This window comes from Scardinius erythrophthalmus, assembly GCF_964197995.2.
Source record: "Scardinius erythrophthalmus genome assembly, chromosome: 17".
NCBI classification, from domain to species: Eukaryota; Metazoa; Chordata; class Actinopteri; order Cypriniformes; family Leuciscidae; genus Scardinius; species Scardinius erythrophthalmus.
The window spans coordinates 34590366-34609067 of NC_138237.1; the positions used below are offsets into that span (position 1 = coordinate 34590366).

General features: G+C 40.4%; 1 protein-coding gene across 4 annotated transcripts in view; it reads right to left on the reverse strand.

Annotated features, from left to right (window-relative positions):
* LOC308705953 (DNA repair protein RAD50-like) overlaps window positions 1–18702 on the reverse strand; it is a 75128-nt gene that overhangs the window by 10893 nt on the left and 45533 nt on the right. For 3 of the 4 annotated variants that reach the window (XM_081391274.1, XM_081391275.1, XM_081391277.1), the window contains 6 exons: window positions 17281–17474; window positions 13117–13227; window positions 12856–12948; window positions 12647–12760; window positions 10387–10514; window positions 8345–8569 (listed from right to left, as the gene is read on the reverse strand). In XM_081391274.1, coding sequence (XP_081247400.1) covers window positions 8345–8569; window positions 10387–10514; window positions 12647–12760; window positions 12856–12948; window positions 13117–13227; window positions 17281–17474 — 865 coding nt within the window. The remainder of the gene's footprint in view (window positions 1–8344; window positions 8570–10386; window positions 10515–12646; window positions 12761–12855; window positions 12949–13116; window positions 13228–17280; window positions 17475–18702) is intronic. The other variant, XM_081391276.1, reaches the window with a different exon arrangement.

Sequence of the window (18702 nt, forward strand, 5' to 3'; positions counted from 1 at the left end):
CTATCCATCCTCCCCTCAATACGGTGCAGTCGTCCTGTCCCCTTTGCAGAAAAGCATCCCCAAAGAATGATGTTTCCACCTTCATGCTTCACGGTTGGGATGGTGTTCTTGGGGTTGTACTCATTCTTTTTCTTCCTCCAAACATGGCGAGTGGAGTTTAGACCAAAAAGCTCTATTTTTGTCTCATCAGACCACATGACCTTCTCCCATTCCTCCTCTGGATCATCCAGATGGTCATTGGCAAACTTCAGACGGGCCTGGACATGCGCTGGCTTGAGCAGGGGGACCTTGCGTGCGCTGCAGGATTTTAATCCATGACGGCGTTGTGTGTTACTAATGGTTTTCTTTGAGACTGTGGTCCCAGCTCTCTTCAGGTCATTGACCAGGTCCTGCCGTGTAGTTCTGGGCTGATCCCTCACCTTCCTCATGATCATTGATGCCCCACGAGGTGAGATCTTGCATGGTGCCCCAAGCCGAGGGAGATTGACCATCATTTTGAACTTATTCCATTTTCTAATAATTGTGCCAACAGTTGTTGTCTTCTCACCAAGCTACTTGCCTATTGTCCTGCAGCCCATCCCAGCCTTGTGCAGGTCTACAATTTTATCCCTGATGTCCTTACACAGCTCTCTGGTCTTGGCCTTTGTGGAGAGGTTGGAGTCTGTTTGATTGAGTGTGTGGACAGGTGTCTTTTATACAGGTAACGAGTTCAAACAGGTGCAGTTAATACAGGTAATGAGTGGAGAACAGGAGGGCTTCTTAAAGAAAAACTAACAGGTCTGTGTTAAAAATCATACAATGTGATTTTCTGGATTTTTGTTTTAGTTTCCGTCTCTCACAGTTGAAGAGTACCTATGATAAAAATGGCAGACCTCTATATGCTTCGTAAGTAGGAAAACCTGCAAAATCTGCAGTGTATCAAATACTTGTTCTCCCCACTGTATATGCTAGAAACATAATGATCACTGCAATAATGATTAATAATCAAATCATAGGCTTTTTATTTTCCTATTTAAATTCAAACACCAACTTTTTTTCAGGCCGGGCAGTAATGTAATGTAATGTAATGTACACACACAGAACTATAACAACTGTTAATTTTTGTGGGAAGCAAAGCCATTCTACAATATTCTCCTTTATTCCAAAGCATTAAGTTACATTTTACAGTGAAGTAGCTCACCAATACCAGCAGCTAAAAAGGCTCGCCACAAAACGAAACTCTTTAATGATCTTTAATCACTGCTTCACTGTGGTAGAGATGCATTTATTATTATATTTTTCACCAGATTTTTGAAGAAACCACTCTGGATTTCACAAAATGAAAGAAAATACTGTAATTTTGACCATTAGGTTTTTTTCTCACACATTTATTAGAAATGATATTAGGCGAAATCTTGCATCTCAACATGGTGTGTCATATCAGATTACCACACTTCCTCTTCTCTTCTGCACAGTCAGCTTTGATGGTATCATGGTGAGAAGAACGGGTCAGCTGGTTTGATGTGTGGCTCAATATTTCATTAGAAGAAAACTGCTTTACCAGCCTACACCCAATCAACGGCCTAGAAAGCAGAATACTATGGACAGCTGTCTGTGTAAAGTCTCCATTTGATCAGCTATAGATAATATAAGTGATGTCACATGCATAAAACCCAATTCTCAGCCTTGGCAAGTTTCCAATCAATCTACTGAAGTACTTGGCAGTTATAAAGACTTATAGCAGTTAGGTTTGGTTTTTCGTACCAGTGGTCGACCAACATGGGTTTTGCAATGACCACTGGTACGAAAGAATCTGGTTCTAGAATTTTCAGTAGATATCTATAAGATATTTTGTATTGCTGGAATACTCAAAATGTTAACCCCAGCTATATATTTCAGAAGGAAAGAATGTTTTTTGCGTGTTTGCCTCCTAATGCCAGGGTCAGTGCCACTAAGAGGCCTGCGGGGAACAGGCCCTTCATCAAATTAGTTTCCCTAACTCCTAAATTCTAATGTGATGTACAACATACTTATGCTTAAATACATTTTTGATAGTATTTGAACTAATAAAATGAATTATGGAAAATAAATAAATATAAACTTTTCTTCTTTTCGGTGTGGCAATGTGCAATTTACCCTATACATCACATCATGTAACATCACATGATTTATCGGCAGTTGGTCTGTTAGCTAGAATCTAATGTTTTTATTACTGTATGATAAAATAATGCAAAGCCTTATTTTCATAGGCTTAGCATTTTAATTAACGTTACTTCAGGTTATTAATTAGTGACTCAAATAATTTTATCCCAGTGGTGGACAGTAACTAAGTATATTTACTTTACCTGAGTATTTTTATTTTGGGAAACCTTTACTTTTACTTCACTACATTTCAAAGCATAATACTGAACTTTTTATTCCACTACATTTCATAAAAACATTTGCGCATTGCACCACTGATCCATATAAGTGGTGCAACCATAAAGCTGCCTCTCAATCAGCTCGCGGATACCACATTTACTTCTTTTTTGTGGCTTTTTGTGCTTAAACGGCCAAATACATACAGAATTATGTCAAAATGCCCGTCTTGCTATTCAGGTAAATACGGTCAGTCTTGGAACCCAAATAGGTGAGAGAAACCTGCTGCTGTCATGTTAATCAAAGAACAGAAGACAAAGAGAAAATCACTCACTGCTCTTAACTGAATAACTTTTGTAACTTTGATTGTAAGCAACAATCTGTATTAAATTTTTACAATGGAAACTATCCAGTGTTATTTTACATACAATTTACATTTTTGTAGAATTTCTTACCTGAATGCTACTGTTAGAACCACCTGAAAAACTTAAATCCATGTTAATTTCATTTGACTATTTATTCTATTGTATTTATTTGTGCTATCATTTGCAATCTGATTATTTATTCTTATTTTATTACTGACTGATTACTTTGTAAATGCAGTTCAACGATTCAAATAAAGCCTCCCTGTGCTGTGTGCAAGCTATTACACAAAACTACCCCAATTATCAAACAATTGTGAGAACAAATTATCTGTGGTTTGTGGTATATGGCAGTTTTCCCTGTGGTATCAAAAATGGTATTGAATATTTTTCATATTATATTGTATCGTATCGGTATACTATACGGTATATTTTGTTATTGATTAATCCGCAATTATCAATAGTATCAATGTATTACAAGTTACAACCCCAACCCCCAAATCATTCTTGTCGGTTATTGGCTGGAACACTGTTTGTTATATTGCCTGGGCCAGGCTGGGCCAGTTTGTTTTTGTTGCCGTTTGTGGAGCCTGGGCTGTCTACAGAAACCGCACGTTTTTTTTTTTTTTTTACAGTATGTTCAGGGGACAGGCAGCTAGCGGATAGTGAGGAGATTTTTGCTGTATGTGACAAAAACATTTTGGCCTAAAAAACTTGTGACATCGCTTAGAGCACCTTTAAGTGTCTGCTTTATCTTCCATACAGACTAGTGTTAATAAAATAACTACCACATGACACGATCTTGAGCTTAATGCTCTTCAAACAAACTGTTGAGCAGAGTTGCTGTACAAGTGACTGTTCAATTGCTGTTCTGTCTGAAACCAAAAATAATGCAAACAAATTGCAATATTAAAAGTGAAATGTTCTTATGAAAAATACAAATAAACAAAACAAAACAAGTGAAAATTAGTAACATGGCTGCATCTACAGTGTCTTCAGAAATGTGTCAACATCACCTCGCTGGCTGGGAGGGAGCCTGAGATTGTGCATGAGGTTGAGAGGTACCGACTAGTGATAGTCGGGATCACCTCCATGCACAGCTTGGGCTCTGGAACCACACTCCTTGAGAGAGGATGGACTCTTTACCACTCTGGAGTTGCCCATTGTGAGAGGCGGCAGGCTGGTGTGGGTTTGCTTATAGTCCCCCAGTTCAGCCGCCATGTGTTGGAGTTCAGCCTGGTGAATGAGAGGGTCGCTTCCCTGTGCCTTCGGGTCGGGGATAGGTCTCTCACTGTCATGTGTGCCTACGGGTCAAACGGCAGTACAGAGCACCTGGCCCTCGTGGAGGGGTGCTGGAATGTGCTCCTACTCAGGACTCCGTCATTCTACTGGGGGACTTCAACGCCCACGTGGCACCTGGAGGGGCATTGGGAGGAACGGCCCCCCTGATCTGAACCCGAGTGGTGTTCTGTTATTGGACTTCTGTGCTAGTTACAGCTTGTTCATAACGAACACCATGTTCAAACATAAGGGCGTCCATCAGTGCATATGGCACCAGGACACCCTAGGTCGGAGGTCGATGATCGACTTTGTGGTCGTTTCATCGCCCCTCCGGCCGTATGTCTTGGACACTCGGGTGAAGAGAGGGGCGGAGCTGTCAACTGATCACCACCTGGTGGTGAGTTGGATCCGATGGCGGGGGAGGAAGCTGGACAAACCCAGCAGACCCAAACGTACTGTGAGGGTCTGTTGGGAATGTTTGGCTGGGTCCCGTCAGAGAGATCTTCAACTTCCTCCACCGGCGGAGCTTCGACCGGATCCCAAGGGAGTCTGGAGATATTGAGTCCAAGTGGACCATGTTCTCCACCTCCATTGTCGACGTGGACGCTCAGAGTTGTGGCTGCAAGGTCTCCGGTGCCTGTCGAGGCAGCAATCTCCGAACTCGGTGGTGGACACCAGAAGTAAGGGATGCCGTCAAGCTGAAGGAGTCCTATCGGGCCTGGTTGGCTTGTGGGAGTCCTGAGGCAGCTGAAAGGTACCGGCATGCCAAGCGGACTGCAGAGTAATCCAACCGGTGGTTGTGGAGGCAAAAAATCGGGCCTGGGAGGACGGTGGAAGGAATACTTCGAGGATCTCCTCAATCCCACCGACACGTCTTCCATTGAGGAAGCAGAGGCTGAGGGCTCGGAGGTGGACTCGTCGGTCACCCAAGCTGAAGTCACTGAGGTAAGTCAAGAAGCTCCTCGTGGCAAGGCACCGGGGGTGGATGAGATCTGCCCTGAGTACCTCTGGATGTTGTGGGGCTGTCTTGGCTGACTCTGCAACATCGCGTGGCGGTTAGGGACAGTACCTTTGGGCTGGCATTCCAGGGGTGGTGGTCCCTCTTTTTAAGAAGGGGGACCGAAGGGTGTGTTCCAACTACAGGGGGATCTCAGCCTCCCCGGGAAGGTCTATGCCAGGGTACTGGAGAGGAAAATACGGCCGATAGTAGAACCTCGGATTCAGGAGGAACAGTGCGGTTTTCGTCTCAGTCGTGGAACACTGGACCAGCTCTATACCCTCTCCAGGGTGCTGGAGGGTTTATGGGAGTTTGCCCAACCAATCCACATGTGCTTTGTGGATTTGGAGAAGGCATTCAACTGTGTCCCTCGCAGCGTCCTGTGGAGGGTGCTCTGGGAGTATGGGGTCCAGGGCCCTTCGCTAAGGGCTGTCCGGTCCCTGTACGACCGGAGCAGGAGCTTGGTTCGCATTGCCGGCAGTAAGTCAGACTTGTTCCCGGTGCATGTTGGACTCCGGCAGGGCTGCCCTTTGTCACCGGTTCTGTTCATAGTTTTTATGGACAGAATTTCTAGGCACAGCCAGGGGCCGGAGGGTGTCAGGTTTGGGGACCACACAATTTCGTCTCTACTTTTTGCGGATGATGTTGTCGTGTTGGCCCCATCAGACCAGGACCTTCAGCATACACTGGGACGGTTTGCAGCCAAGTGTTAAGCGGCTGGGATGAGAATCAGCATCTCCAAAGCCGAGGCCATGGTTCTCAGTCAGAAAAGGGTGGCTTGCCCACTTCAGGTTGGTGGAGAGTTCCGGGCCTCAAGTGGAGGAGTTCAAGTATCTTGGGGTCTTGTCCACGAGTGAGGGAAGGATGGAACGGGAGATTGACAGACAGATGGTGCAGCTTCTGCAGTAATACGGAAGAAAGAAGAAAGAGCTGAGCTGCAAGGCGAAGCTCTCTATTTACCGGTCAATCTACGTTCCTACTCTCACTTATGGTCATGAGTTGTGAGTCATGACCGAAAGGACAAGATCCAGGATACAGGCGGCCGAAATGAGCTTTCTCCGCAGGGTGGTTGGGCGATCACTTAGAGACAGGGTGAGGAGCTCAGTCTCTCAAGAGGAGCTCAGTGTAAGGCCGCTGCTCCTTCACATCGAGAGGGACCAGCTGAGGTGGCTCGGGCATCTGTTCCGGATGCCTCCTGGACGCCTTCCCAGGAGGGAGGGATTATGCTGGAGGGATTGTGTCTCCCGGCTGGCCTGGGAACACCTCGGTGTCCCCCCCGGAAGAGCTGGAGGAAGTGTCTGGGGAGAGGGAAGTCTGGGCATCTCTGCTTAGACTGCTGCCCCCGCGACCCGGCCCCGGATAAGCGGAAGATGATGATGATGATGACTTTACAATAAGGTTTCATTAGTTAACAACACTAACTAATGAACTGCACTTCTACAGCATTTATTAATCTTTGTTAATGTTAAATTCAACATTTACGAATACTATTAAAATCAAAAGTTGGATTTGTTAACATTAATTAATGCACTGTGAGGTAATGCTTAGTTCATGTTAGTTTATAGATTAACTAATGTTAACAAATTAAACATTGTAAAGTGTTACAAATATATCTTCTTTGTTAGTGCGCATACTGTAAAACATTAAAAAGTAGTCGACAAACAAAGTGGGGATAAAACTTCTTATTTTATGTAATATTTACTGAAATATCCAAATTTACTGAAGTTATTTTATTTTATTCAATGATAAGCCATATCCGGTGTTTGCTAGAAGCAATGTGACAAACCCTGAAACTTTCAAATAATCTGTTGTGGTTTTAAGAGAGTTGCACAATTTGGCCTAAAAACTGCTATTTCTGGTGCAAACTGAATACAGTCTAAAATAGAGATTATGCTGTATAAATGCTGTTGATTTATTAATTTATTCACAATGGAGCAGTAATGAGTGACTAATAGACCACTATAGCTACTGTGTCTCAAGTACTGATTTTTCAATATTTGGAGTGAAATGACTATACTGACAACTGTGATCTTTTAAAGAAAAGATCTTGTAAAGAAAAGTCATTGACAATTTAAACTTGATATCTTAAAGAATAAGAATAAGAAACTGAAGATTAACGGCTGAAAAGTCAGGATAACGCCTCTGCACTGTAGATAGGCTGATGACGGCAGAACGATTCAGACAACCACAGGCCTGCTGATGTAACTTCTGTGAAGACACAGGACGATACCGATCTAAACCAAAGATAATGATTTGTCACTTCCTCTGTATATTCCTCAACAGAAACCAGCAACATCATTTTGACCACCATTTTTAATAATAATGCTCAATGCTTTATCATTATTGCTAAAATTGTAAATTTGTGCAGAACAGAGACCAATGAAAATGAGCTCAAATTTGGACGAGGCAAATGAGTGTAAATTGTACACAAATAAACTATAACTGAGTGGTCAGTGCTTGTGCATCAAACCACTTAGCCAGGGTCTTCATGCAGGAGAGAATCAACATTAAAATATTATCTGAACCAGTATAGTTCCACAAGGACCTGAGTTTAGTGTTAGTACTAGTCCCACAATTGTGTGGAAAAATATCATATGCAAGTGTATTTGCCCATGTGACATCACAGACCCCGTAATATCCTAACAAACTGCTTTTGTAGCTCGGTTAAATGCTTTTGTTTTAATGAGGAGGATGTTTTAACAACTTCTAGGGTATTTTAATGGTAAAAAGACCTCTTATCTGTCAATTTGATTTCTCATGTCATGAGCCCTTTAAAGTACAATCAAAGGCATTTCCTGCAAATAAAATGATGCTTTTTTTATTACTTTTCTGCATTTTTAACTATGTTGTAGCTTACTCTAACTTTACTGGGTATTGCAGTGATTATTGTTTGCTCTTGTATGAAAAATTGCTTTCTATGTTTCTCTTACGTAAAACGCATTGTATAATCTCATCTGCTGAACGATTTCTTAGTATTTTCTGAATAAATAGACAAAAATGTATATAGTGTGTAATATAGTGTTTTGGACCAAATTTTGTATACATTACCAAATTATTTTACTTATATTATCAAGACCTAAACATGGCAAGATCACCATAGCAATGGTTATAACATGGTAAGCGTTTTAGCATCTATCTGTGGAGTCCCTGTGATATTAAGCCCACCAGTTAGTGATGATTCAACTGCACCATTAGTGCTAAAAGTTGAGTCAGACTTCCTTTAGTCTAGGTCATCGCACACATGGGCTGTTGCTGATTGTTGCTTCTTGTTCTCTGCCGAACCACATCAAAACCAAACCTACACACTCTGACAAACCGCTACTTGAAATTACCCTTCAGAAAACCCCCGATAGCAAAACCTACTTACTGGTCTAGAGCTTTATAGTAGATGTCCAGGTCTTTATTGGCCAACTCTGTTGTTCTCATGACAATCATTTTGTCTCTGTAGAGATCCTCAGCCCGGCTATATTGATCCTCATTGAGCTCTTTACGAAAACGGAGGATCTCGTCCTCGTAGCCTTTCTGCCGACCGACAGCCACACTGCGGTTCTTTTTCAGGTCATCCAACTTTCGCTCCACTTCTCGCCGCTCACTTGACAACAGAAGATACACTCTTTAAAGGTGCCATATGTCATGTCTGGCAAAAAAAAAATCAAGTCATACTCCAAATTCCATACCAGATGGGGGCAGTATACCTCCAGAAAGTGAATTGGTCTATGCTCCGCCCCTACCTTCTTAGCTGCACATATACAAGTTAAAATAGGGACAACATCTATTTAGAGTGTTACGCTGCCCGCCTGAAGCTAATTTAGCAGCATATATCAAGTTTGATTTTCATTAGCAATACCACTTCTAGCTAAGTTATCATTAGTCACCAAAAAACATTCGGTCTCATTACACCTTGCAATGTTTTCCGTTACGTTTCGTGCGTCCAGGGTGTGTAAAGCAGAAGCAGCCTGGCCAGCGGCGGAGTATGCGCGATCCGTGAGTGCTGAAGACGTTCTGCATGGCTTTGATGGGTGCGCAGGAGGACACAAATGGGCGGCGACAGCTTCTTCCATTGGCGGGAGCTTTTTCCTCAGCGCCGTCAACAGATAAAGCGTTACTAAAACTGTATACACCGCCGCCGACTTGAGCTGCAAAGAAGCTCTGGCCGCCCTGTCAAGGACGCTTGTCAAAAAGTACGGGGAAACTTGACCGCTCTGAATATAGTGAGTGAGTGCGCGCGCGCGCGGCCGGGGCTCGCTCTCTCTCTCTGCTAGTTCTTAGAGGCAGAAGAGCGCGTGCGCGCTTAAAATGTCATATTTTGGTATGATCGTTCACCCGCCAGTGTGGCGGATAGCTTTTTGAGATTTTATTTGTGCTTCAGAGCGCGGTTTTTTCCCTGCAGCGGGTGGTGGTAGGGGTCTCTTGCCAAGGGCTTCAGCCATCCTTCCGCTCTCTTCCCTGAACTGAAATGTAGTAGTGGGCTGTACTTTCCACATCAGGTTCAAGTACGCCCACAAGCCGTGCGAGTTATTCGTGTATTGCATGTTTGGCTGGTGGTTATGTTGCCCGTATACCGCCTCCCATGGCCGAAACTGGTATTACGACACCTGTCGGGCCGTGGCTAGTAATGCTAATGCTAATTAAGGTTGATATCTCTGCAGCACTATAACTTGACATTTTTTTAATGACATCATCGCCCTTATTTCTTCTCATTCTTTTGATGTGTGTAGCTCATTTTTGGGATATTTTTACCTCAATTGTTACATATGGCACCTTTAAGATACACACTCATTTGAACTCTCACCCTTTGTGAACATTTAAAGTGGCGCTATGCAGTTTTGGTAATTTCTTCGCTGTTTTCTCGCAGGTTTCTCTACAGCTTCGGAATAGATATTTGACAACACTGTCGTCAAAACTCGTTGGCGACTCTCCCCTCTCCCATCTTCTAACTATGGTCATGTGCATTTGTTTTCAAAGAAGCCGGCGAACGCATGGAGCCATGTCCACTGAGGTGTGTATGATACACAGAAGATTGTTTAGATTTCCTGACGCTGAGGTCAGGCCCGCCGGCCCAAAGTTGCAAGGGTGATTTTTCCGCTCACAGGCACTAGGGGGGTGCGAGAAGACCACCATTCAACCCGAAAAAAGTCATATAACCATTCCAATGACTCCGAAGCTGTTCAGTTAAGGTAAATTAAGAAAAAAAAAATGGCATAGTTCCCCTTTAAACAAACTAGGTTTCATTAAAGTAGCGAGGAGTAAAATCTATGAGTTGGTGAGAGAGATTCATTTAGAGTTATGGTAACCAAAGAACATACTCAGCATATAAAGTCTTCTGAGCTTCAGAAAGTGTCAAACATCATCAGGACCTCCTAACTGGCACTTGGTAGTTGTATATAAGAGGTATAAGTAATCTCATACTTGCGCAACTGCACGACTTGCATGTTTCCCATCTCCTTAAGCAAAGCCTCACGTTTTCTAGACACCTCTTTCAGCTCCTCCACACGCTTCCGTAAGGTCAAGTTATCTTGTAGCCAGCGTTCTTGAACCTGTTAAAAATCACAAAATCATATATCATTAAAAATGGAAATTAATAGCTATATTGTATAATTAAATTATACTGTAATGCTAAATGCCTACAATTAATGGCTAAAATTTTGAAAAAATCGATTTCATAGAGACATCAATAGCAGTTTTGGTATCGGTGATATTGGACTTCTTTCATTAAACAAATAATTAAAATATAGGCTACTGTCTTTATGTTGTTTCTACATTCATTTGGAGAATAAATATGAAATTATTACAAATAAAAAATATATGAAAAAAATTAATGTTAGGTACGATAAATTCAGATTAATTTCAGAAAAATGTGTGATTAATTAGTTTTTTTTTTAATCGATTGAACGCACTTATATATACAGTACTGTACAAAAGTCTTAGGCACTTTAGTGTTTTCACCCCCAAAAAGTTTAAGACAGTTATTTATATCTTTTGCTGTAGTGTGTCAGTAGGAAATATCCGTTTACATTTCTAAACATTCCTTTTGCCATTAATTGTAATAATCCAGTGAGATTTTTAAACGCACAAGGAGTCTGACAACAACCGGTGCTCCACACGGAGATCTGATCTCACCATCATCAAGTCCATCTGTGATTACATGAATGCAACTTTTAATGACTTCAGCAGTCTCAAAATTATTCAACCACCCGAGTAGAATTCCTCACAACAACACAAATCTGGAAAACAGGTGTTGTCTCAAGCACATCTGATGCAACCAATCAAAGGCTTCATTAGTTGAACCAGGTGTGAACACGACATATCTGAACTGGCTGGGTTTGTTGAGTGTCACGTTTGATTGCATGTTAGAAATATGCCTAAGTCAAAAGAATGGTCCAAAAAGTTAGAGAAGATATCATCGCATTCACAAACAAGGAACAGGATACAAAAAGATAGCGAATGCACTAAATGTTCCTAGAGACACCGCTGGAAGCATAGTTTGCAAGTTCAAAGTTAAAGGAACAGTGCTTACACTATCTAGACAGGGCAGAAAAAGGAAGATATTAACGGCTGCAACCAGATTTCTGAGAAGGCAAGTTTAAGAAAAACCCTCGAGTGACCGCAAAAGACCTGCAGCAAGACTTGCTGGCAACAGACACTGAGGTTTCAGCTTGCACAGTAAGGTACTTAATAAACGCATGCGGTTTTCATGCCAGAACTCCAAAACGTACACCACTACTAACCCAAAAGCACAAGAAATGTCCGCTCCAATTTGCTCAAAATCATATAAATAAGCCACAGAGGTTCTGTGGAGCGATGAAACAAAACTGGAACTTTTCGGCCCTATGGATCAGCCGATTGTTTGGAGGAACAAGAAAGAAGCATTTGCTGAAAAAAAAAAAAAAAAAAAAAAAAAAAAAAAACCCTCTGCCAACAGTTAAGCATGGTGGGACTAGGTGATGCTCTGGGGCTGCTTTGCATCCTCTTACACTGAAAACCTGCAGTGTGTGGAAGGAGAGATGGATTCATTAAAGTATCAGGAAATCCTTATGAGGAAGCTAAAGCTTGGGCGTCATTGGACCTTCCAACAGGAAAATGATCCCAAGCATACCTAAAATTCCAACGAGGCTTGGTTGCAGAAGAAGTCCTGGAAGATTCAACGGTGGCCTCACAGTCACCTGACTTCCAAAGAAAATATCTGGTGGGATTTGAAGAAGACAGTTGCAGCACGCAAACCCAAGAATATTACTGAAAAATATTCTAATATTCAGAATTAATGAATATTACTGGGGTAATATTGCTCATGAGGAATGGGCTAAGATTCCTCAGAAACGCTGCCAGAAGCTGCTGTCTGGTTAAGCATCTCGTTTGCAGCAGGTCAAACAGCATAAGGATGTTCTACTAAGTAATAAAGATGCTTGCAATTAAAGGGTTGAATAATTTTGAGACTGCAGAAGTCATTAAATGTTGCATTTTCAGTTGAATTTGGGGAAACCACTTGAAGCATTTGTTGTGTTGAGCTATTTAAATTACCTTTGTTTGATTTGTTCATTGCAAACAGCTGAACATCTGTAAATTTTGCCAATAAATCTGATTTACAATGGGGGCTGAATAATTTAGATTACAACTGTATATCTAGGCCTATGCAACAACAAAAGCAAAAACACATGAAGCTTTGCTTGACCTTCTGAGTGTCAATATCTTGTCGGATGTTGGCCATGTCTTTATTGGTCTTCTCTCGCTGTTTTTCAGCCTCGTGTAGTTGTTTTTCCACCTCTTGTAGCTCAGTTTCTTTTTGCTAAATAAGAAAAAGTAAAAAAGAAAATAAATGAGAAAACTTTCTTGCATTTATTAGGAAACGAGAGCTAAGAGATGCACATTATTTTGTCGTACCTCTTTGTAGCTGTCTTTGCCCTCTTCAATGTACTTGGTGATCTCTCTTTCAAGGAGGGTCAAGTTTTTAACTTTTTCCTTGGGTGAATTTATCTAAGAGAAAGTATTAGTCAACTCTGATGATAAGCAATGCCTTTGTCTTGCATTAAAGTAAAAATCCACAACCTTTCATGTAATACATTGTGGTGAATAATTTCACAGTAAACATAAATACGTCACATAAAACCTAAAACACAAATGGAAAAACAAATGAACCAACACCTTTTCTTGCCCTTCTTCCCATTTCTGCATCCTGCGCTTTGCAATGTCCTGTTTCTCCAGCTGGAGCTTCTCCAGAGTTGCAGCTAGAGGAGACATCTGTTCCTTTGCATCCTAATAAACACAAATCATGACACACCAGTAAAAATATGATTACATCATCGTTTAAAAGTCTGGGGTCTGTAAGATTTTATGTTTTTGAAAGAATTATCTTATGCTCACCACAGCTGCATTTACTTGATCAAAATACAGTAAAACAACTGCTGTGAAAACTGTTTTCTATTTTAATATATATTTAAAATGTAAGTTACTCCTGAGATGGCAAAGCTGAATTTTCAGCAACCATTATATTATTATACTAAAATGTATATTACTGTCATTTTGATCAGTTTGATGCAATTTTACTGAATAAATACTTAAGTAATCTATAGATGTTCCCTTTTATGGGTTCATTTAACGCTGAGTCAGGAGCTGAAGCTATGGGAACAGTAAACCACATCACTACACTACGAGGTATCTGCTGGTTTATCAGTCTGTGATTGCATAAACACAAAACACTGACAAACATGAATAAATAACACCCCGCTCAAGCAAAAAACAACAAAACTGGGAACCTGGGGTCAGGTTAATATCAAGATTATAAAATCTGATAAAAGTGTCCAGAGGTGAAGATAGCACACGCCTCGTAAGCTTTACAAATAGCATTTCTCACCCAATGCAACATCAGCTGCTCAGACTTACACCATTAGCTTGAATGGTCAACATAAACCTTTAACTCTCTGGGGTCGATAAACGCACCGGTGCATTCTGTAACTGTTGGATTTTTTCCACATAGCAGCGAAATCGACTTAAAATAGTCTTAACTGGGAAACACCTATGCAATCTTTTACATTATCCCAAGACTGAAAGGGTGGAATAGAAAAGCACAACATTACAACCTAGGAATGAAATTAAGTTGATGCAGCCTTGGGTATATATCCTAAACTAAGTCATAACAATACCTTTGCCAGGCCTGTAAATCTCTGATTCTCTTAAGAGAGGACAGAGCCAATAACAACACTGTCTTAAGTGTCAGACTCTTCTCTAAAACTGATTCCATTGATCAAATGAAGAATCTGTTAACCCTTTCAAAAGGATAAATCCAATGAGGCAGGGCTCGAGACTAACGGCGTCCTATCGTCCTGGGGACGATATAAAATGTCTTTAGGACGAACAGAAATATTCTCCAGGACGCCTACAGGACGAAAGACATTTTTGTATGTGTGTTCATTTATTACTAGCTTATTAGGGTAACTTGCTTAGAAAATGCCAAAATTAACCGACCAAGCGCTGACTACAACGGAGCGTGTCTTCTCATGCTGTTACTAAAGTTACAATCACCGACTACTCACCCGGAGACTTGTTTCGCGCGGTTTCGCGGTACATCTATCACATGGCTTATTTTCACAGACGAAAACGAGACGATAACTAAATAAAAACTAGTTCTGAATGACAAAAACTATGACGAAAATCTATTGACATTTTCGTCAACGAATAAAAACTAGACAAAAATGTTAGATAGTGACGATTAGGGAAGCGATCCAGTCAGAACTGATGTCCTGCGTTTGTGGTAGATCATAGATGCGCACATTTGTTCTGTAACATGCTGATCTACCCAGCGGCACACGGGTTGACATGCGCTGCATGTCTCATAAAACGTTAAAAAATGTAAACGTCTGGGAGAATGAGTAGAGCAGACATATAGCAGCTAGATCTGAATAAGAGTGACGACGCAAAAAAAAAAGAGCTCTATTCGGTACGGTTTTCTGTGCGCACACATCCGACCCGAAGCGTGCAGTCATACACATAGACACCTATACAGCGCGCGAGTACTGAATTGAGCTCTCTTTCCTGTCTGAATGGACAAATACACACAAATATTATGTCGAAATGTCCGTTTTGGAGAGTATTCACGTAAACTATGGTGGTTATGTCTTAAACAGTTTTGAGTGTATCGGATGTGCATTAGTTAAATTGGATCCGCATGTCATTGGACATGATCCGATGTCTTAAAGTGACAGTGCGTAATAAACCTAATGCGGTCTGTGTCCTTAAAATTGATCAAGCAACAAAAGAAAAAGAGAAAAGCATTCACTGCTCACTAATAGCTTTAATAAGGATTCATTATATTTAATTCATACAAATAAATATGTCTGCTGCTTCAAAGAATAAAGAATGATGATATTTTTGAGATATGTAGTCACCAGTATTTATTTGTTATTTTTTAATCCAACCAACTCAAAAACGTTTTGAGCTGTATGTATTTTTCTCTTAATTTTCATATATGTATAAAAAAAAAGATTTGTTCTGCATGAATACAAAAAAGCATTTAACTCCTGTTATTTTTTTATTAAATCTGTTATTTTTTTATTAAATCTGTTTTTTACCTGTTTACGGATAACTACTTTGAATGGAGCTAAATAAATATAATAATATATATCATAAACATTTTAATGGTGTTTTTATTATGTGACTAACAGCTAACAACTATAGATGATAAAAACAAAGTAAAGAAACAACATGTTTATTTTGTGACGGTTGACATTCACTTTAGGACGGTTCAAATAGTTTTTCAGGACGGTTCCAGGACGGAGGTGAAAAAAAGTTAGTCTGGAGCCCTGCAATGAGGGAACATGTACAGAGCAGAAATGTCTTGGCTGCCTCACACCTTGATAGAGCAGAAAACCAGAGAGTCAACCCACAGGCAGTGAATCGGATCGAACTGTCAATCTCTGCACCACGATGCAATAAGACAACACTTGAAGGCACATATGTGCCTCGTAGAGGGTATCCTACCCTTTCTGAAGGTTTAGTGTCAACTCATGCCCCCACAAATCAGAACCAAATTTAAATGATCAAAGTAGTTTAGAACCTGCATGTTTCATACATTTCATGAATATAAGGAGAGCCAGGGCCAATTGAGAAAAAAAACAAAACTGGTAAAATCCAACCTGAGGAAATTCCTGTGCCTCTGGACAATTTGAATACAAAAATACTCATCCTTCAGATAGATCATAGCAAACCAATCTTCGGTTTGAATCTGAGGAACAAGTGTACCTTCAACCAGCTACATCTCAGAGACAGTTTTAGAGATAGTGGTGAACTCAGAAGCATCTGAGTTTGTGATTGATATACCCTGATGGAGATCCTAGAAGAAAGGCAAAGGCCTGCGGGGCAGATATGCTTTAGGTGGCCTAGAATTGCTCATGTATCTTGAGCCTGAGGCTGTGTTGTCTCCTCCAAGCTTATCCACAGTGGGAGAAACAACATCCAACAACTCACTGCAGGATAAAGATGAACACACCTCTTGGCTGCTAGAAGGACTCAGAATCCGAAGCGGCTGTGGACAAAATATCATAATGATTCTCCAAACCAAATACATTGCACCACGAGCTAACAGATCTGTACACAAATCATCAAGTGCAAACTCATCCGGAGAGGCTTTCAGCATGCAATTTAGAGAGCGATAGGGACAGCATGACACAGAAATTCACTGGCTCACTCTCCATAGCCTCCACTCTCCCCTAACTCAACAATCGGATCCCTAAGCTTTAGGTCATGTAGCACTTTAGCAATAGCAGAACTAGTTAGAGGGGGATGTCCAATCATTGTTTCCTCAGAAAAAAAAAACAAAAAAACTAAGCACTTTCATTTTAAAATTCTTGCAGTGCTGACAAGTCATTAAAGGCAGCTTGAGCATGATGATAGCCCAAGCACTTATCATGCGAGTCCTCGCTCGTAATAAAAAAGGACACTGAGCCACATACTTACGAAATGCCATTGTGTTCACCCAGAGGATAATAATCTACGTGATGAAGGCCACCAAACACGACAAATCCATTAAAATCAGAAGAAACACACTACATGGCTCAGATTTCTGAAGAACAGAAATCTGATGAGTGATGCCATGATAACATCCTTTTAAAGCACTGGTGAGACATGCCTTAGTGACTGGTGCAAGCACAATCAGCCAATGAATTGGTGTGATTGTACAGGTTTCAGACAATCGTCATACCTGGAGGGTGTTTCGATAATGTCAGCTAATGACGCTGCATCGAGTGAACCTATGAAAGGGAACTTTTCTCATTATGAATCAAAGGCACATTAAAGTGGAGAGGCGCTCCTCACTCGAATGTCTCGTTGGAGCGTCTGGATTTCAGTGGAGAACTCCACACACTGCTCCTCCAACTGTTGACGCTTCTGCATGTTGCTGGAGATATGGAGCTTTTCTCCACGAATCTCGTTTACGCTGCTTTTCAAGGCCTGGATCTGCTCCTGCTGGTCTTGGATCAGTTTCCTTTTCAGCTCGATCTTACTGCAGGCTAAACACGAGGAGCATCACATGGAGACACAGTGATAAACAGGGTCATATACAGTAGGTGTTAGAACTTATTTTACCAGTATTTGGGAATTTGACATAAAATACTTTTTTGTGGTGTGACATGCTACATTTAAAATGAATTTCAATAGCATTTTGCTAATACTTATTTTATATTAAAAATGCATGCAGTTTCTTTTACATTACATTATTATATTACATTAATGCATTCAGACTTTAAAAATAAATTGAGGACATTGGATTATTTATCATGACATCAACAGCAAATAACTACTTTAAAACTTAAAACATTGCATTGATTAAGCCAGGATTAGGCCTTAGATAAATTAGGACATTTAAGTAGCTTTTATAAACATGCCTTAGAAAAAAAACATTACTGGTGTGAATCTTTAGAAAAAACAATTGTACTGATATATTTTAAGATATGTCGGTGCAAGTTGCTTTCAGTTAAAACAGCTCAAACATCTATCTATCTATCTATCTATCTATCTATCTATCTATCTATCTATCTATCTATCTATCTATCTATCTATCTATCTATCTATCTATCTGGGTTGGTTGTTCAGTCTATCTGTTGATACAGTACCCAGGACATACAATTTCCCTTAAAAATGTATATATAAATATAAAATAAGAATATCAAAGAACAAATGACAAATGTTTAAAATGATGTACATAACCATTCAAAAGATTGGAGTGAGTAAGATAAAAAAAAATGACTACTTTAATTTAGCAAAAGACTATTTAAACAGATTAAAATTGACAGTAAAGATATTTATTATGTTACAAAAGATTGCGGTTTGAAATGCTGTTCTTTTGAACTTTCTATCCATAAAGACTCCTGAAAAAAGTATCATGGTTTCCACAAAAATATTAAGCAGCACAACTGTTTTAAGCAGTACCAAATTAGCATATCAGAATGATTTCTGAAGGATCATGTGACACTAAAGACTGGAGTAATGATGCTCAAAATTCAGCCTTGCCATCACTGGAATAAATTACACTACTATTTTTGTATATATTAAAACAGAAAACATTTTAAATTGTAAAAAATTTTCACATGTTTTTACTGTATTTTTGATCAAATAAATGCAGCCTTGGTGAGCAGAAGATACTTCTTTCAAAAGCTCTTACAGACCCCAAACTTTTGAACAAGAGTGTACATTCACATGAGATTCACAAAAAGTGTTTTGTATTCTACATAACTGAAC